The following is a 21649-nucleotide window of genomic DNA, read 5'->3' on the forward strand; positions in this document are numbered from 1 at the left end:
ATCAAAATAGCCTCCTGGTTCAATTACATTGAAAGATTCACTGATTTTGAAGAGCAATAAATTTAAAATTCTACAGTAAAATTCTACTAAATTAATTCCTTTCTATTGTAAGCATAGAGTAGGTCACTGTATACGGATTTGAGTGGGTTTGAGATTTGAAATGTCCATTTTATTTCAGCAGTACGTAAGGAAATATTAATATTTAATAATATAATAAGAGAAATATTAATATTTGTGGTGTCAGAAACGTCCTCTGTGAAATGATCCATCTATATTTTTAATATTTTATTCATGATTAGATTTATAATAATAATATTATATATATAATAATAATAATAACATTTACCCTGGATACTGATACATACTGTGACCTGTTGTGTGTTATTTTTGTTATTTATTTAAATTTCAGTTTGTATAAAAGTTAAGTTGCTTTGGTTGTGTAGGAGCTCGCGGGCGCTCACTTTCCGCTTTCGGTGTTACTACCGCAAAGTGTCTAAAAGCCGCGCCCCTCATGTGCGCGAGCGGCTACATTAACCGTGGTTCCAGGAAGAGCGGCTGGCTTAACCACAGTATTTATAAGGTGTTGTAAATATGAGCGGGGGTGAAATCTGGAACTTCGTATCCTGCTGCGTTTCTCTGAACTCATTCGAGAGTACACAGAAGAAGCCGTGTGACTCTTGCAAGCCAGTTGTAACTTCTTTCTTGACAATTCAGTGGCTTAAAAAACTGACCAGGGAGATTACAAGGCCATTAACTTCACGTGCAACATTTAGAGAATCAGCTTCAATATTTAAAGCGGTTACGTCCATTCTCCATGGCCACGTCAAAGTCTAAAAGAGCAATAGGACTTTCAGTGGTCGGACTTTTAGCAGTTGTTTTTGGGACTGTTCTTGTGTTTGTGGGACCAGTTGTTATCGACGATCAAATAATAAAGGTAAACTGGTTTTACACAGTTGTGTTCGAATATGACTGTACAGCCTGCTGTCAGTGAATATCAATGAATCTAAAGGGAGCAATTCATTTGGATGATATGCTGCTTTTTTTTCTCCCCAAAACACAACGGGCTTTATTTTAATAATAACCATCCCCATTTTGCCTGGTAAAAGGCTATTCTCATGTACAAAACTTCTATGTACAACTGATTTGATTTTGCAAGAGCAATTTAATCACCCCAGGCTGTTTGAACATGTCACTGTTATAACATTAAGTAAAAGTAACAATAATCTTGAGAACAATTTGCAAAACAGTAATTTATGCTTTACATGTTTGTCTTCTTTTTGATTTAGCACCTGTATTGCTCTGTCTTGTGTTTCACAGAATGTAGAAATCAACCCCCAAAATAACCTCTCCTACACTATGTGGAAAGACATTCCTGTACCATTTTTCATGTCCATATATTTTTTCAATGTTCTCAACCCTGAAGAGATATTGGCAGGAGAGAAGCCCACAGTTGAGCAAAGAGGTCCATACGTGTACAGGTGCGTGGTATGGTTTATCAAGGATTCTGGCATGAATCTGATATTATCAATCATAAGCTCTCCTAAGACCTGTGGTGGGCTATTTTTTGGATTTGTGTGTTTGCTTGTTTAGGCCTATTTATCAGTTAATTTATTGCACAATTACAAATTGCTATAGCTATTAATGGTAATGCACACCTAATATAACTATAAGTAAATGTATACAGATTTTACATGTTGGATATGATCTGTACCCACAAAGCTGAAATGGAAACAATTATCACACATGATGAAGCATTTCTGCTGTTTTAAGTAGTTAAATTAATTTAACATTTCAGTTGGTCAATTCACTTGAACTGTAAGTTATTCAGTGCTCATATAGTTCTATAATTTAAGTCTGTTCAGGTCTGAACTTGACAGAAAAAAATCCTACTTTAGTTATTAAACATGTCTCAGCATAACTATGCATCATTAACACTTTCATAATTTGAGACCAGTTTTCTGTGACTTGACAGTGGTTTCCTGTTTTGCAAGAGACATGTGACCTATGCTTAAAGAAGCACTTTTTACTGAATATAACCCTCAAATCATTTGTGTAACTTTTTGCAGTGTCAAGGAATTGAAAACATGTGACCCACCATGCACATGTGCATAATAATTTTTCCCTCTTTTTATTAGTTTATTTATTTTTCTTTATCTTTCTATTCCTTTCTTCCATTGTCTTTTTACTCTCACTCTCTAAGTTGTGGATTTAGTAGTCTAAAAAATGTAACTTTTTGTATTGCTAACTATATTGCTAACAAATTTGTTATTGTCCTACAAAAAGGCATTTGAACCTTTCCTGACCTGGCATTTGAAGCACCTTCACTCAGGAGATGGGTGGTTTGAATACAAAGACAATTTCATCATTCAACTCACCAAATCTTTCTACTTTTAGGGAGAAGCGTTGGAAAGACAATATCACTTTCCATGACAACAAAACAGTGTCTTACCGTGAATATCGGCAGTATTTCTTTGAGGAGAGCATGTCTGTAGGCAATGAATCTGATATGGTCACCATCCCAAACATGCTAGTGCTGGTAAGACACTTTGTCAAATGTTTAAGAGAAAAACATACTCACTTGGTGGGTGTGTGTTATATACACACACGATCAGCCATAACATAAAAAACACCTCTGAAGGTGTGCTGTGGTATTTGGTATCTGTGGTATCATGTTTGTCCAGCACATCCCACAGATGCTTGATCAGATTGAGATCTGGGGAATTTGGAGGCCAGGTCAACACCTTGAACTCTTTGTCATGTTCCTCAAACCATTCCTGAACAATTTTTTCAGTGTAGCAGGGTGCTTTATCTTGCTGAAAGAGGCCACTGCCATTAGAGAATACTGCTGAATACTGTTGCCTACCCAACAATGTTTAGGTAGGTGGTACATGTCAAAGTAACATCCACATGAATGCCAGGACCCAAGGTTTCCCAGCAGAACATTGCCCAGAGCATCACACTGCCTCTGCTGGGTGGCTTCTTCCCATAGAGCATCCTGGTGCCATCTCTTCACCAGGATGCACACTCACCCTGCCATCCACATGATGTAAAAGAAAACATGATTCATCAGACTAGACCAGCTTCTGCCATTGCTCCGTGGTCCAGTTCTGATGCTTGAGTGCCCATTGTAGGCGCTTTTGGTGGTGGACAAGGCTCAGCATTGGCACTCTGATCTGCAGCTACACAGCCCCATATGCAGTAAGTTGCAATGCACTGTGTGCTCTGACACCTTTCTATCATAGCCAGCATTAACTTTTTCAGCAATTTGTGCTACAGTAGATCTTCTTCCTTGGACCACTTTCAAAGTCGCTTGTCAAAGTCACTCGGATCCTTATGCTTGCCCATTTTTCCTGCTTCCAACACAACACAACTTGCTGCCTAAAATATGCCACCCCTTGACAGGTGCCACTGTAATGAGATAATCAATGTTATGCAATGTTATGTTTGTGGTTTTAATGTTATGGCTGATCGGTGTGTGTGTGTGTGTGTGTGTGGCCAAAAGTTTGCAGACACCTGACCATCACATTCATATTTGCTTTTTGAACAACCCATTTCAGATTTAGTCCCCCCTTTTGCTGTTATAATAACCTCCTCTCTCCTAGGAAGGCTTTCCACTAGATTTTCGGGCATGGCTGTGGGGATTTGCCCATTCAGCCACAAGAGCATTAGTGAGGTCAGGCACTGATGTCAGGTGAGAAGGTCTGGGGCACAGTCAGCATTCCAATTCATCCCAAAGGTGTTCAGTAGGGTTGAGTTAAGGGCTCTGTGAAGGCCACTCTATTTCCTCTACACCGCACTTGGCAAACCATGTCTTCATGGAGCTTGGTTTGTGCCCAGGGGCGTTGTCATGCTGGAACATGTTTGAGCTTTTTAGTTCCAGTGAAGGTAAAAGTGTAATGCTACAGCATACAGAGACATCCTATATAATTGTGTGCTTCCAACTTTGTGGCAACAGTTTGGAGAGGACCCAGATATGGTAGTTATGGTCAGGTGTCCACAAACTTTTAGCCATATAGTGTGTGTATGTATATGTTGTATATATGTGTGTGTGTGTGTGTGTATATATATATATATATATATATATATATATATATATATATATATATATATATATATATATATAAAATCCTTGACAAATATTTTTTTTATCACCCCCACTTGATTTGCTGTGTTTTAGGGAGCATCAGTGATGATGGAGAATTTGCCCCTTCCACTGCGGAAAATGATAAGTATCACCTTCAAAACTTTTAAGGAGGGCCCCTTTGTGACAAAAACTGTAGGCGAGCTTATGTGGGGCTACGAAAGCAAGTTGCTGGACTTTCTGAACAACTTACTCCCTGGCATGATGCCATTTAAAGGGAACTTTGGACTATTTGTTGAGGTATGTGATCCTGTGGATTGCTGTATATTCAGTATTATAACCAAAGTAGTAACGACAAAATCTGGAGTAAGCATTTAGCTGGCAAGACACTTAATTTGTGGTGCACGGTAGCACTGCAGGTAGAGTTTCCACCTCATATCTCCTGGGACATGGGATTTGTGTGGAGTTTCTGTGCATGTTCTTGCTGCATCCATGTGGGTTTCTTCCAGTTCCTCCAGTTTCCTCCCACCTCCCAAAAAACACACGCCAGTAGGCGGATTGGCCATAAGTGTGAATGTGTGTGCATGAATTTGAATCCCCCAGCAATCCTGGTGTTCCTACCTCACACCCAGTGTTCTCAGGATAGGCATCTGATCTGTTGTGACCAGGATAAAGCAGCCAATGAAGATGAATTAATGAGATTTTGTTTGTTGTGTCAAGTATCCTCATTTACTCTGAATTTTTTTGTATGATTTTAGTTTAACAACTCCAACACTGGGTTGTTTACTGTCTTCACGGGTCAGGATGACATCAGGGTAGTTCACAAAGTGGATTCCTGGAATGGTTTGAAGAAAGTGAGTTATTAAAGTCAGTAAGATAATACTGTTAACAGCAACAATTTGAGTTGCAAAATTACAGTATTTCTCAACTGAGATTTATTATTTGTACTGATTTAATTCCACATTGTCCCTTTCAATTGTCTTTTAAATGGATCAGGTAAACTACTGGAAATCAGACCAGTGTAACATGATCAATGGTACAGCAGGGCAGATGTGGCCACCATTCATGACTACAGAATCCACTCTGCCATTTTACAGTCCAGATGCCTGCAGGTACTGTCTTCACAGTAAAACACTTCATTCAGCAAACCATACTGTCTCTATCACATCTAGTTTATAGTTTCCTAATCCAAGTGTTAAGGCAGGGTATATTAAATGTGTATCTGCATATGTATTGTCAAAGCTGGACACAAGTTTGTCATCACCTTTCATATTCTTTAAGCTCATGTCAGTCGATTGGAAAGATTGTTTTCTTGCATAAATGTTATGGATGTTTTAAAGGTCAATGGAGCTGGTGTATAAGAGACCAGGAACTACGCAAGGAATCCCTGTGTATCATTTTGTGGCTCCAAAAACACTCTTTGCCAATGGCTCAGATTATCCTCCAAATGAAGGCTTCTGTCCATGCAGACAGTCAGGTCTTCTTGATGTTAGCACTTGCAGGCATAGTGAGTGTCCTTGTAATGACAGAAAACTCATACATAGACACATGTGTTTCTAGTCATGCAAATATTCAGAACCTCAGAAGCTAAATTTAAATGCACTGTATTGTATCATTCCAAAAAATATTTTGCTGTGTACCTGGGCATTAAATGATTGATTTGGATTTCTGTGCCCAGCATTGAAATATGTAAATTGTTCACATGTAGTATGTAGTTTGTACTGATAACACCTGTGAAGCCAGGCAATATATTAAGGTCATGTTTTGTTCATGCTTTGTTCCTCCTAGACTCCCCTACATTCATTTCCCATCCACATTTCTACAATGCTGATCCTGCCCTTTTGCAGACTGTCAATGGACTTAGCCCCAACGAGGATGACCATGGGCTCTTCATTGACATACATCCAGTAAGAAAAAGTGTTCTCACATAAAAATGTACTCAGGCAAGCATAGGGTCACAGAAAGATTTTCTTTAAAGCTAAGGGGAATTAATCAATGCATTGTGGCAACAAAGCTTTAGAGGGGGTCATTTTTTAGAAGGTCCATTGAGGAGAGACACTGCATCTAAACTGGGAGAAAACAATAACTGTACTTTTTTGATACAGTTCCCATTTTTATAATCACTATATAAAAGATTTTGTGGCTTGTAAGAATCAGTGGAGACTGCATATATTTTCTTGGTAGAATGTCCAGTGCTCTAGTTATATAGACATTGGCTCTATGTAAAGGTTATTCGCAATCTCCTTAAATAATCTGATAAGGTAATTGGAAATTGGTATCAGTATCATGATAAGACAGCCTTTATCATGATTATATTGTGTTTTTTGTTATTCTAAAAGTAATTGTCCTGTTATAAACAAATGAATGTTACCTTGATTTTATTGTGTAATTTTGTAAACTTTGATCTTAGGTTATGGATCCAGTCTGTTGAAATGACTAAGAGGATTTCTTACCTCTCGTCTGTTAAAGTTGTAGATAACTAACTAAAGCTTTAATTGATTATAGTCATTTTCTGCAAATGTAGTAAGACTGTATACAATAAGATGTGTTTATATTTTATATCTATTTTGATGCATTTGCACATATATTTGCACATATCATTCAAAAACTGGCTTGTAGTAGGAAGCATAATACTGTATGTTTGTCACAGTGGGCCTTTTGCCACACAGATAATAATGATAAGATAGGATCCAATTTATGAGTTATGATTAACAGAGTAGGATAAGGCTCCCCATGGCCAAATTAGATCCTAGTCACTTGCACAATAATGACTCAGATCTTGGACAGCTTTCATCCACATTTATAATATGCATCATGTTTTAAAAAATATGTAGATCAGTGTTTTTTTTTTTTAAACTTTCTTTACATACACTGGGTTTTAAAAGGATTTATATAAAGGATAATAAAAAGTAATAAAATGGATTTATTTAAAGAAAATCCTGATAATCTTCAAATGCTATGCTGTAACAGTTGCATTTGCTGTGTACTGTAAAACACACACACAAACTCTATATGGCCAATAGTATGTGGACACCTAACAATCATACCCTTGAATGTGCCCATTCCAAAACCATGGGCATTAACACAGAGTTGGTGCCCATTTTGCTGCTATAATAGCCTCCAATCTTCAGGGAAGGATTTCCACTAGGTTTTGGAGAGTGGTTGTGAGGATGTGGTTGTGGTGCTCATTCAGCCACAAGAGCATTAATGAGGTCAGGCACTGATATCAAGTGCGGGAAACAAGTTAACAGTGGTGCTCATTTCTGAATTGCAGTATCTGTCTGCAATATGTGAACATTATACTGTGGATAAAGAAAAAACGTCTACGCGCCCCTGTTAAAATGGCAGGTTTTTGTGATGAAAAAATGAAACCAAGATAAATCATGTCAGAACTTTTTCCACTCTGTGAAATTGCAACATATAAAAATTAAGTGAAAAACAATCAGAAACATTTTAGGGAAAAATAGGAAAAGTAAAAAAGTTACAATAACCTGGTTGCATAAGTGTGCACACACTTTTATAATTAAGGATGTGTCTGTGTTCAGAATGAACCAATCACATTCAATCTCATGTTCAAAAGTAATTATCATATAGCTGTCATCAATGAAATTATTCTGATTAACCCCAAATAAAGTTCAGCTGTAGGATTTTCTCCTTGGTTTCATCTGACTGCTGAAGTCATGGTCCACAAAAAGCTTACAGAGCATGCATAGTATCAAACTTGTTGAAAAGTATAAGGAGAGGGGTATAAAAGAATCTCCAAAACATCATTAGACGTATCTTGGAACACCTTCAAGGCCATCATCATCAAATAGAGAAAATGGAGCATCACAGTGACATCACCAAGCACAGGATGTCCCTCCAAAATTTATAAAAGGACAAGACAAAAACTTACCAGGGAGGCTTTCAAGAGACCTCTGGCAACATTAAAGGAGCTGCAGGACTATCTGACAAGAACTGATTACTCTCTGCATGTGAAAACAATCTCTCGTATTCTTCATATGTCTGGGCTAAGGGGTAGGGTGGCTAAATGGAAGCCCTTTCTCACAAAACATCCAAGCCCAACTAAATCACTCCAAACCATGTGGCAAAATGTGTTATGGTCTGATAAGACCAATTCCAAATAGTATAATAATTCCATAATTCCAAAAGCTATGTTTGGTGCAAAAAAGCACATCAACAAAAAGAACACCATACCCACAGTGAAGCGTGGTGGTGGCAGCATCATGCTTTAGGGCTGCTTTTTCTTCAGCCAGAATTACGGATTTTATCAAGGTGGAGGGAGTCATGAATAGCTACAAATACCAGTCTATTTTAGTGCAAAACATTCAGGTGTCTGCTAGTAAGCTGAAGATGAAAAGGAATTTCACCTTTCAGTACAAGAATGACCCAAAGCACACATCCAAATCAACAAAGGAATGACTTAACCAAAAGAAGATCAATGTTTTTGAATGGCCTAGCCAGAGCCAAGACCTGAATCCAACTAAATATCTGAGGTGACCTGAACTTGGCTGAGCACATCAGACGCCCTCACAATTTGAATGTTTTTGCAAGAAAGAGTGGGAAAATATTGCCAAGTTAATATGTGCCATGCTGATAGACTTTTTCCCAAAAACTGAGTGGTGTAATAAAATCAAAAGGTGCTTCAACAAAATATTAGTTTAGGAGTGTACACACTTATGCAACTAGGTTATTGTAAGTTTATTTTTTCCTTTTTTCTCTGAAAAGGTTTCTGATTGTTTTTCACTTAATTTTTATACATTGTAATTTCACATTGAGGGTGGAACAAGTTCTGACATGATTTATCTTAGTTTAATTTTTTTTACATCATAAAAACCTGCCATTTTAACAATGGTGTATAGACTTTTTTATATCCACTCTACATGAAAGCTGGCAACCCTACTTATGAAGTGAATGTCATTAAACAAATTGGAGATGCACTATTCATTTTTATGAAAAACTATACTTCTGTACAAACAAGAGAAATGCTTTATTTAGATAGAGCTGCTACTCCATATAGCCCAAGAGGACTGCATGCTGTGCACAGGGCTTCATAGCTGCATCTCTGCTGGGTTCTCCTGTTTTTCGTTATCCTTAAATCATCATACGCCATCATTATTAAAAGAAAATTCTCTTGGAAAATCAATCACGGTCATTACTATGTAATGCTGCTTAAAGGAGCCCAGATGCACTCCCAATTCACCCAGCTCTATAGAAGATTCTAATAGCATGTCCAGGGAACTTTTCTGAACTTTCTGGAATGTAACAAACCTAAAACTTAAAATAGTCTGATATTTTCAGATGGCTATTGTTGGTAACTGTAAATAACAGTCTCCTGATTTGGGATAAGACATTGTTTTTATACATAGTTAACTGTTTACTAATTCACATTAATTCACATTCACAAACAAATAATAATAAAAAAAAATTCTTATAGCTTGTGAATGAAAAATGACCAATTTTTTCCAGCAGCCCTGTTTTTCACTGTTTTCCAGTGTTCCCAGTGCGTAGTAATAAGGCTCACATACATACACACACCGATCAACCATAACATTAAAACCAACTGCCTAATATTGAGTAGGTTCCCTTGTGCCGCCAAAACAGCTCTGACCCGTTGAGATGGACTCCACAAGACCTCTGAAGGTGTGCTGTGGTATCTGGGACCAAGACTTTAACAGCAGATCCTTTAAGTCCTGGAAGTTACGAGGTGGGGCCTCCATGGATTGGACTTATTTGTCCAGCACATCCCACAGATGCTTGATCAGATTGAGATCTGGGGAATTTGGAGGCCAGGTCAACACCTTGAACTCTTTGTCATGTTCCTCAAACCATTCCTGAACAATTTTTTCAGTGTGGCAGAGCGCATTATCCTGCTGAAAGAGGCCACTGCCATTAGGGAATACTGTTGCCTTGAAGGGGTGTACTTGGTCTGCAACAATGTTTAGGTAGGTGGTACATGTCATGGTACATGAATGCCAGGACCCAAGGTTTCCCAGCAGAACATTGCCCAGAGCATCACACTGCCTCTGCTGGCTTGCCTTCTTCCCATAGGGAATGCTGGTGCATTTCTTCCCAAGCTAAGCGACGCACACATGCCCGGCCGTCTAAATGATGTAAAAGGAAACATGATTCATCAGACTAGGCCACCTTCTTCCATTGCTCCATGGTCCAGTTCTGATGCTCACGTGCCCATTGTAGGCACTTTCTGCAGTGGACAGGGGTCAGCATGGGCACTCTGACAAGCTGTGATGAACTGTGTGTTCTGACACCTTTCTACCATAGCCAGCTTTATCTTTTTCAGCAACTTTGCTGGTATTTCCTCATTTGTAAGTCATTTTGGATAAAAGCTTCTGCTAAATGAATAAATGCTCAATGGTATTTGGACAATTGACTGACAAGAAGTTAATTGACCAGGTGCGATCCATTCCCTCATTACTTCAAGACAAATGAAGCAGATAAAAGGTCTGGAGTTGATATCAGGTATTGAGTTGGCATTTGGCAGCTGTTCGACTGGAGCTACTAATATGAAGTCCAAAGAGATCTCAATCACTAGGCTGAAAAAACAACATAAATCCATAAGAGAGACAGCAAAAACCTTAGGTGTGGCCAAATCAACAGTTGGGTACATTCTTAAAAGGAAAGAAAGCACTGGTGAGCTCAACAACATCGAAAGGCCTGGAAGACAACTAAAGTGGATGATCACAGAATCCTTTCCTTGGTGAAGAAAAACCCCTTCACAACATCAACAGAAATCAAGAATACTCTGGAGAAGGTAGGCGTATCATTGTCAAAATCTACAATCAAGAGATGCCTTCATGAATGTAAATACAGAGGGTTTACAGCAAGGTGCAAACCACTGGTAACATTCAAGAACAGGAAAGCCAGATTAGACTTTGCCAGAAAACATCTAAAAAAGCCTCCCATGTTCTAGAATAAGATTGTTTGGACTGATGAAACCAAGATTAACTTGTACTAGAATGATGGGAAGAGAAAAGTATGGTGAAAGAAAGGAACAGCTCATGATCCAAAGTATACCACATCATGTGTCAAACATGGTGGAGGCAGTGTTATGGCATGGGCATGTACGGCTGCCAATGGAACGGGCTCACTGGTGTTTATTGATGATGTGACTGATGACAGAAGTAGCAAGATGAATTCTGAGGTGTATAGGGCTTTACTCTCTGCTCACATTCAGCCAAATGCTACAAAACTGATAGGATGCCGCCTCAGAGTGCAGGTGGATAATGACCCTAAACATACTGCAAAAGCAACTCAAGACTTTTTGAAGGCAAAGAAATGGAATATTCTTCAATGGCCAAGTCAGTCGCCTGATCTCAAACCAATAGAGCATGCTTTTCACTTACTGAAGAGAAGCCCACAAACAACCAGCAACTGAAGGTGGCTGCAGTGAAGGCCTGGCAAAGCATCTCCAGGGAGGAAACTCAGAATTTGAGTTTTGAGAACATGGGCTCCAGACTTCAGGCAGTCATTGACTACAAAGGATTTTCATCCAAGTATTAAAATTATGGTTATATTTACAGTTATATTTATGTCACTTTGTCCAAATACCTTTGAGCCCCTGAAAGTGGAGGTACTTTGTTGAAGATGTCTGTAAATCCTAAATGGTAAATGCCATATTTTTGTGGAACCTCTTAAAATAAAGCTGGAAGTCTACACTTCGATCACATCTTGATTGTTTTATTTCAAATCCATTGTGGTGTATAAAGGCAAAATCACAAAAAACTCTGTCATTGTCCAAATATGTCCAGACCTTAGTTGGAATGAAAACCTGCAGCCACACCGGCCCTTTGTGGATAAGAGTGAAGACCTCTGGTTTATTCAATTAGTAGCTCTGAATGTCTACTCTTGGTTTGAGCCCTGGGTTTTGCCTGTGAAGACAGCATTTGTTGTTCAGAAGGTTAAACCAACATGAAGACCAGAGAGCTGTCTATGGGAGAAAAGCAAGCCATTTTGAGGCTGAAAAAAGAGGGGAAAAAGATCAGAGCCATTGCACTGGGCATAGCCAGTATAACAATTAGGAATGGGTCTATATGTTCCAAGTAACTGTGCCAACTGTGCTTTACAGGACACTGGAATACCTATGAATGTGTCTGTCAAGCTGCAACTTAACCTGTTAATGAAACAGGTATTAGGAATAACGTAAGTATAGTATTAGTGTTGTTTTTCTGTATGTACTTGTCTTACGTTGTATGGATTAACTCTAAATGTATTTTTTTCTGAGCTGAACCGTCCTTTTGCCCTTATTTTTAGACAAACTGGTAAAATAGCTGAAGTAGTGATGCCTTTGCTTTGGTTTGGTGAGGTAAGTGCTATGGTTTTGATTATAAAGATCATGAATTTAGATGTTTTGAATGTCATTACATTAAGCTGAGTATATATAAAGAAAATCAAACCCACTGAGTTTTCACTTATTTTATTTACTATTTTTTATATTTTTAATAATGAAATTTCTCTGGAAAGAATGTTTAAATGAAGACCTAATCTGCTATCTTCTCCAGAGTGGCTACATTGATGGGCCTGTACTCAGTGTGTTCCGAATGAACCTTGTAATTTTACCTCTGGTGATAGAGTATATGCAGTACACCTTCATTGGACTTGGACTGGGCTGTATCATAGGAGCAATGGCGCTGCAACTTAGTAAGAAGGTATATCTTACTAAGTACACACAGTCACAGTTAGATGTTATTTGACAACTTCATACTGTGAGACTGTATTTGCATCTCAAAAATATGAATGTTTCAGGTAGGGTCTGTAAGTCAGCAACCTTGTTTTAGTCTTGGCCTTTGGACATTAACACTGGAATGCCATGAATGCTTGTTTGCATTGCTGTCCTCTTAACTTATCTTTTATGTTACACCCAATCTTTCATAACTTGGATGGACAGCTCTGGAAGTGTCATTATTTTGCAGGTGCAGATACAAATTTCACTAATTTTGAAGGAAGAAACTTTGCTGCATAATGTGTTTTGCAGATAGACAAGAAACAAGGGACATTTGGAGTCACAGAAGACAAGGGGGTAAGCTATTTTGTCACTGAAAATTGTTTGTGATTGATTGTTTCTTCTAGTCCAATAATGTGCAAATTAATGACCAGATCAACCAACTATCATGTTTGTGCAGTGCCTAATCATATGCCATTCTTCTGTTCCATGCATACATAATCTTTGTGTAAGAATCTTGCAACTCCTGAATTAACATCTAATCCAACAAACAGCTTAACAAGAGTGTAATATACTATATCTGTAATCAAACATTGTTTCTTACAGAGTTGAAGTCAAGATCAGAGCCCCCAAAACATAGACCCCGACCAAGACCACATATAACCAAGACCCCGGCCAAATGCCAAAATTTTTTAAACTTTGAAATAGATAGGAAACATTTACATCCACCAGTGTGGTTCTAGTAACTGTAACTATGGTTCTATGAACCCCAGATAACCAACAGGAGTGGTGGGAATCATCTGGTCACCTACTCATTTGCAGATATGCACATTTGCCATGACCTGTCAGCAAAGTCACAAAGTGATGTATTTGCAATAATTACTGCTGGCATACAGCCACTTTTGTCTGGACCCAGCTTGCCAAGTTGCCAGGTTGGACTTGGACAAGGAACCACAAGGTCACCAGAGTCACCTAGCCACCAATGCATGCATGGCAAACTGTTCACCAGAGCATATAGTTATTCAGCACTTTTTGCTGAAGTGATCACTACTGAAAAGAGGCACTAATTTCAATCAGTTCAAGGGACTCCAGCACAAGAGGTATATCCCCAGCACAAGGGGGAGATCCGTGCTGGGTTCTTAGGGAAACATTGTGGATGTAGCGGAAGACCAGTCATTGGGCTCTGTTCCAGTCATTGGGCTCTGAGAGTTGTGTGGTCTCACTCTCTGTCTTTTAAATGATAAATGCAGAGGCATTGAGCACATAGCTGCACAAGTGTGAGTCTTGCAGTATGGGTCTTTAAGCCTTTAAATTGAAGAACATGAAATGAGGAAAATCTGACCGAAAGTGAAACAAATGTGGGGTCCACTGTATTGAGAGAAAACCCCAGTTTCAGAGCTGTGTATTAGTGGAAATCTAGCTCAATAGGCAAACACAAAAAAGCAGTGAACAGCTGTGAAAAAGGGAAAAACCACTCAACCAGGCTATCAGCATTAAGCCACAGGCTCACTAGATCGTAGGAGATGTGGAATAATAGACGGGGGAAAATAGCCAGTGGGATGAATGAGCAGTAAATGCTAAATTCTAAGCTCTACACAGTGCAAGAAGCCATGGAGTTCCATAGTATTATATGAAAAAAGGCACTAGTAATGTGAAAAAATACACTTATTGAATAACAGGTGAGAGGATGCTATTCCCAGCCTTGGAGCAGTTAGCTCTTCATAGTGAACAGTTTGTCAGACATAGATGTTTATTTTATGACTTCTTCATTGCTGCATCAATTAAAGAAATAGATTTCCAAACAAAATTAAATGCTACAGAAAAATTTCTGTATGTTAGTAAAGAAGGTGATATATTAAATAATCGATCCGTGCTGGCTCTCAGGGATTACCTGCAAAAACAGAAGCAAGTTTCACAGTCAAGGTCTCCAGAAGAACTGTGGCAGGTTCTCCAAGAAGTTTAGAAAAACTTACTAGCTAGTGTTCTCATAAAATTGTATGAAGTGTACCAGAGACTAATGATGTATTTTTAAAACCCAATATTTAGATTGTGCTTTAGTGCTGTTTACTGCTCTTTATAGAAATTCTTTTGTAGAAAACATTTTATTTAATTATTTTTGAATTCATCTTTGCTTTACAGCATTTCGTTAAATGTGCCTTAGACTTTTGCACAGTACTGTATATGAGGTGAGAAGAAGAAAAAGGAAAATGGCTTTATGACAGTGTTATTTATTGCAAATACAGCATCCTATGCCACTTTGTAAAAGGTCTTGCCATGCGTGTACAAGTCATACAATGGTATCCAGGTGATTCTCCCTGGTGGTTAGAAGGGGTGAAACAGAACATTCAGTTTTAAGCAATAATGCTAGCTAAAAACAACATTATCTACATTGTAATCTCAAAAGCAAAATAGGTGTAACATGGCTGGCTAGTCACTTACCATCCTGGAAATATTCATGGATCATTAACGATTGTACACCGCTAAAAGCTGGTGCTATTAAACATGTTAATTACATGCATATAGTGCATTTGCTTTTTGCTATTGCTGCTAATGCTATTGCATATTATTTAGTACTGCTGGTGGGCAGGTAATAATGGTGGTGGTCTTACAGTATAGCATGAACTGGTCAATTCTTTTCAATCAACATTGCAAGCGTATGTACAAAAAAAAAGTTATAAGCAAGATAAGGTCTTGAATTTTCTGTACTGTTTATATGTATGATTTAAATACTGATCCTAGGTATGGTTTTAATTAAGGCAAGAAACACATGATGATTGCAAATAAACAATGCCCAAATGGACCAGTGGTTATTATACAGGAAGCTGATTTAAAAAAAAAAAAAATTATTGTTTTTTTTTTTTAAAGTCTCAAGGCTGTGAGATCAATACTCCAACTCTGGTTTAACAGGAATGTTAAATGAAGTCTGCTTATTCTTTTAGGGAAGCAATAAAGACACAAATCATGATCCAACTCACAATGAAAAGTATATCGTAAAAGATACAGGTGGGTTTTCTCCTCTTTAAACACTCTTCTTCTCTGGCTGTTGAAAAGCCCTAAGAGTACATGACAAAGAAAACATCCATGCTTTCATTTTTTTTAAACCTGTTTAACTTTTATACCCCTTCATTCTTTCTCATCTCACATACTTATACGACTCACAGAAGTTGACAATTTTGATGAAATATCAGGACCGTCCAAGTCTGGACATTGCCAGGATAACTTTCCAGCTGTCTACCACAGTATATTGGAGTTAAAATTATATAATTCATATGTACTCAAAGTGTAGGCTTTCAACTTTATTTTAAGGTTATTTACATCCAAATTGGGTGAATGGTGTAGGAATTACAGCATTTTTATACGTGGTCACCCAGGGACCAAAAGTAATTGCCAGATGGGCTGGCTTGAGTATTTCAGAAACTGCTGATCATCTGGGATTTTCACAAAATGGTGGGAAGAACTAAAACATTCTGTGAGTGGAAGGTCTGCAGGCTGAAACACGTTGTTGATTAGAGAAACCAGTGGGGAATGACCTGACTACTCTGAGTTGATAGGAAGTCTATAGTGACTCAAATAAGCACTCTTTACAACCGTGGTGAGCAGAAAAGCATCTCAGAATGCACAACAAAAACCATGAAATGGGTGGGCTACAACAGCAGAAGACATCAGGTTCTGCTTCTGTCAGCCAAGAACAAGAATCTTAGGCTATCATGAGCACAGACTCACCAAAAGCTGGATAGTTGAAGACTGGAAAAAGACCATGTGATTTAAAATTTTTTTTTTTTTAAATCTTCAACTGTCCAGTCTGGGTGAGCCTGTGTTTACATGAGCAGAAAGAAACAAGGCAGCAACCTGTGTTTGGCCCACAGCCCCTGAGGTTGATGCCTGTATTATACCTGTACTTAAAGAGGTACAATAACTAGTCTACATTTGTGAAGCACCATTTTAGGAACTGCAGTTATAGCCAGTAGTTAACTAAATGTAATGGTTGTCAGTTAGCTTGTGCAATTGTGGATCTTTCATGAACAACTGTTTAGTAATGATGAGCATTTTGATTATGTTCTGTCCATGAAAAATCAGCAAACTCACCAAACTGTAAACCATGAAACATGCCATTAATTAGGGAAACATAATGAGTACAAGTTTTAGCATTGCATTGTAAAGTGTACTTTAGTCTCATCCCATTATTTCTATGTTCACAGAAAAAAATTAGCATTTTCCAGGCCTGTGCAGATGAGAACCCAAGATCTTTGGACAATGGAAAAACTCTGTTGGTATATAACATCGAGTATTACAGTGCTTTCTCTGCTTTCATAGTGCTGACTTTCTTCAATCCTAATTCTAAGAATCACAGGAAACTGATGGTGGTGTTTGTATTTGGGTGACCTGGTAAAAGAGCATCTTAACCATGGACTTATAAAATTCTTACTTTGTTTCTAACTTTGTGTGTTTTTTCAGTTTCCATGGTAGGCTACATCTGTGTTTGGATGTTTAAGAGCTGTTCATTTGGTGGGAGGCAGTCTTATTTATTCTGAGATTTAAACAGGGTAGAATGCAACTAAGCCATATCTGCAAATTGTTGCAGTTTTTTTTTAAATACATTTTTTAGATTCTTCAAAAAGTATTTTTCGCTTAGCATTTCAGTTTGAAGTAGATTTACAAAAGAGCTCTGTTCATATTACTAAATGCACAAATGAGCTTCCTATATTAAAATATGTTTATTAGAATGTTTCTTAAACAATAAGGAGGAACTAGAAATCTTATTTGCCATGAAACTGTAATGTTTTGTTAATTGTCTTGAAATATTTTGTGCTTCTTGGATAGTGGTTTGTACTAATATTGGAGTTCTCATATGCCAAAACAACCAAAGGATGAAATTATATGCACCATGAATACAGTTTGGATGGGACACCAGTTCATCACGGGTATATAATTCAAATGTCAAAATTCTTATTCAAATACTTCCAAAATCCATAGCTTCCCTGCCAGAAAAAATAGAGTAAAGCCTTATCTCATTTTACCTAATTCTAACACTGGTTAATTTGAAAATAATGATCTTCAAATTATGGTGCCTAAACTCTGCTCAATTCACAAACAAATCTTGTTGCATATGTTTGAAGTTACAAATTGTAAGACCGTGGTGGATTTTTTTCTGATTTCCATGTGTCATAGGTAAATTGGATATAAAATTAAGGGAATAGTTAGGGTCATGATTATCACAATTGATCATCTATCTCAGATACACAGAGCACACAGAGTAGATACAGATACACAGAGTAACATCTCAAAATTTATTACAACATAAATGTTAATAGTCATCTGAATATAACATAGTCTATATACAGTTTCTGCAGTTATCACTGTGCCTGAAGTCAAACTAAAATTCCAATAAGCTCCATTTTTTCATTTACTAGCCACAGATGGGTGACAGGACAAACCTGTGACTGGTCCTTAGAGAGAAGGGTCACTGTAAATCAATTCAAAGTTCTGACTAAACACCTTATCTTATGATGAAATATTTCTATGCTGATGAGAGTGGACTTTTCCAGGATGACATACATTTTATAGATAAAACTATATAACTACTAAACAAAAGACTGCAGGTCTATTATTAAATAGCTTTATCTCTAATGGCAGAGCCATTCTAGATCTATGTATCCTCCTAAATTAGCTTAATTTTAGAAGAAATATACAGTATTAGGCAGCATACAGAGCAACCAAGGTCTTCCTGTAGTTATCACAGCAGATATAGCCAGACATGCTAATCTCATGATGTGACATGTTTACTGCTGAAGTGACAGGCTATGCCCAAAGCAAAACTGATTGCACTGAGTTGGCTCAGCTGCTTAGGAAAATAACCTCCCTCTCTATGAGCACTTGACACCTATGCTGTCCAGACTGACTGAGATAGCAAAGGGAGACAACTTAGGGCTCCAGTTAGAGACTTCGAGATGCAGTAACAGGAGGTGGAGATCAGATGGTTGAAATGTGAAAAAAAGATACTGATCATACTGATCTGGGCCACTTCAGCATATGCAGCAGACACAGCTGGCTCAATATTGTGGCTCAATTCATCCTACAGTAAACTCACGTTAAATAAACTCCTACACAGTTAAAATCCAATAAAATGGATTTTGTAAAACCACCTTGAGTTTTATTGTCACTATATAAACAAATTATTATTATTATTATTATTATTATTATTATTAATATTCAAAATAAAACCTAATTAAAACATAATCTCCACTTTGTTCAATGAAAGTGTTTCAGCATTTAACAATTGTCCAGATTCTTATTGAAAAATGTTCTTCCAGCTGTGTGTGCAGCCACTGAAATTGAGATTTAATTAATTAATTAATAAAACCAACAAAATTAATACAATTTGACAGCCATGCCAATTATTGACCACTTTGTCATTTTATGTTTGTATTGTATATTTAACCTTGAAATGAAAAAGAAAATACAACTGAAACTCAGTCAAACCACCTGATATTTTGTTGCCTGACCATTTGTATGCATGTACACCATACCGCAACACTAACATGCTAAAATTTGTCTAATGTCATAGCAAACAAACAAAGGTCATTTGAAGTGCTTAAATTCGTGCTTAAGGTAAGGCTACTGGACTTACAGTCAGGTCCATAAGTATTTGGACAATTTTCATAATTTTGCCTCTGTACACCACCACAATGGATTTGAAATGAACCAATCAAAATGTGATTGAAGTGTAGATTTAATTTAGCTTTAATTCAAAGGGTTTAATAAATATATTGCATTACCCATTTAGGAAATACAGCCATTTTTTTTTACATAGTCTCTCCATTTTCACAGGCTCAAAAGTAATTGGACAGTTGGCTGATAAGCAGTTTCATGGACAGGTGTGACCTGTTTCCTTGTTATTTCATGACAAATTAAGGAGGTAAAAGGTCTGGAGTTGATTCCAAGTGTTGAATTTGCATTTGGTAGCAGTTCATGGAAACTCAATATGGGCTCCAGAGAAGTGTCGATGCAGGTGAAGGGGACCATCATTAAGCTGGAAAAAAAGAGACCAATCAGAGAGATAGCAGAAACGTTAGGAGTGGCCAAATCAATAATTTGGTACATTTTTAAAAAGAAGGAATGCACTGACAAGGTTAGCAACACCAAAAGGCTTGGAAGGCCAAGGAAGACAACTAAAGTGGATGATCACAGAATTCTTTCCTTGGTGAAGAAAAACCCATTTGCAACATCTAACCAATTCAGGAACACTCTCGAGGAGGTAGGTGTATCATTGTCAAAGTCTACAATGCCTTCATGAATGTAAGTACAGAGGGTTTACCTCAAGATGCAAACCACCGGTAGCACTCAAGAACAGAAATGCCAGATTAGACTTTGCTAAAAAGCCTCTAAAAAAAGGCTGCCCAGTTCTGATGCAAAATTAACTTGTACCAGAATGATAGGAAGAGAAGAGTATAGAGAAGGAAAGGAAGGATACAACATCATCTGTCAAACATGTCGAGGAAGTGTTAGAAGAACTGAATTTTTTTAAATGGCTGAGTCAATCACAATTACCTCAACCCAATTGAGCATACTTTTCACTTACTGAAGACAAAACTGAAGACAGAAAGACCCACAAACAAGCAGTAACTGAAGGCAGTAAAGGCCTGACAAAGCATCTCCAGGGAGGAAACTCAGCATTTTGGTGATGTCCATGGGCTCCAGACTTCAGGCAGTCACTGACTACAAAGGATTTGCATCCAAGTATTCAAAATAATACTTATATATATATATGGTTGTTATTTTTGTCCAATTACTTTTGAGCCTAAGAAAATGGAGGAACTCTGTAAAAATGGCTGTAATTCCAAAAGGTTAGTGCATTTTTGTTAAACCCCTTGAATTAAAGTTGAAAGTCTACACTTCAATCACATTTTGATTGCTTCATTTCAAATCCATTGTGGTGGTGCACAGAGGCAAAATTATGAAAATTGTGTCACTGTCCAAATACTTATGGATTTGACTGTGTGTGTAATTATATATATATATATATATATATATATATATATATATATATATATATATATATAAAATGATTTTGCTGTATCATCACTCATAAATAAATAAATATCAAATAAACAGATTTTGACAGATTCGCACTATCCTGATAATAATAATAATAATAATAATAATAATAATAATAATAATAACCTTTATTTAACCAGGTAAGTCAATTGAGAACCAGTTCTCATTTACAATGATGACCTGATGGTTTGGTCATTTTGTGATGGATAGAACTGCCAGATCAAACACCCACACATTTAAGGGTTATATGTACCTGCTTTAGATTTGCTGAAGACATTTTAGTTTAACCAAAACTATCTATGAAGAAACAACATGAACTTTTTGAAATCCCAGTCACCATAGTCAAGCCAGTTAATAAAGCAGACAACACGTCTGGGGAGCTGCATTGTGCATGAGTAGTACTGCGGGTAGGCCAGAAGCAAAGCAAGTACCCATATCACTCCCACTACTAGTTTTGTCTCAGTGGAGGACAAGAGTTGCTGTAATGGATGAATGATGGCCAAGTACCTGCAAGAGAAGATGGCAGGGAGCTTACAGGGAATCAGTAACACAATATAAAACATTAAATCAGGGGTGTCCAACTCAAATTCTGCCTGGGGCCACATCAGCATGGCTATGAAAGTAGGATATAGGACTATATTTTTAGGAAAAACAAGGGCTAAAAGTAACTATTCAGCTGCATGCACTATAGGTGATAACATTTTATATACTAAGGGTTTTTTTTAACAGACCTGTCTTCCAAACATTTATAATATATAATGATAAGAAAGATATTTATGAGGAACTCACACAGGACTATCTCTGCTAAGAACATATACATCTTTGGTCTCCCA

General features: G+C 37.5%; 1 protein-coding gene across 4 annotated transcripts; it reads left to right on the forward strand.

The window, feature by feature from the left end:
• The first annotated feature begins 520 nt into the window (after positions 1-520).
• Positions 521-19248, forward strand: scarb1 (scavenger receptor class B, member 1). 4 transcript variants are annotated; one of them, XM_026943772.3, is made up of 14 exons: positions 522-934; positions 1318-1478; positions 2395-2536; positions 4178-4381; positions 4840-4935; positions 5078-5193; positions 5422-5588; positions 5870-5988; positions 12168-12241; positions 12353-12404; positions 12601-12747; positions 13074-13118; positions 15701-15764; positions 16961-19248. In XM_026943772.3, the coding sequence occupies exons 1-14, from the start codon at positions 815-817 to the stop codon at positions 16969-16971; spliced, it is 1518 nt and encodes a 505-aa protein (XP_026799573.1). In that variant the 5' UTR covers positions 522-814; the 3' UTR covers positions 16972-19248. The 4 variants fall into 4 exon arrangements, 2 of the variants coding, with proteins under 2 accessions (XP_053097174.1, XP_026799573.1); XM_053241199.1 differs by lacking the exon at positions 16961-19248 and having other exon boundaries at positions 521-934; positions 13368-15764; XR_008304446.1 differs by lacking the exons at positions 12353-12404; positions 16961-19248 and having other exon boundaries at positions 521-934; positions 12671-12747; positions 13368-15764.
• Positions 19249-21649: the final 2401 nt, after the last annotated feature.

The sequence above is a fragment of the Pangasianodon hypophthalmus genome, chromosome 17 (assembly GCF_027358585.1).
Source record: "Pangasianodon hypophthalmus isolate fPanHyp1 chromosome 17, fPanHyp1.pri, whole genome shotgun sequence".
In the NCBI taxonomy this organism is placed as follows: Eukaryota; Metazoa; Chordata; class Actinopteri; order Siluriformes; family Pangasiidae; genus Pangasianodon; species Pangasianodon hypophthalmus.

Coding starts and splice junctions, on each gene's coding strand:
- scarb1 (XM_026943772.3), top strand. CDS start 815: ATGGCCACGTCAAAGTCTAAAAGAGCAATAGGACTTTCAGTGGTCGGA. Junction 935..1,317: donor TCGACGATCAAATAATAAAG/GTAAACTGGTTT, acceptor TGTGTTTCACAG/AATGTAGAAATCAACCCCCA. Junction 5,194..5,421: donor TACAGTCCAGATGCCTGCAG/GTACTGTCTTCA, acceptor GATGTTTTAAAG/GTCAATGGAGCTGGTGTATA.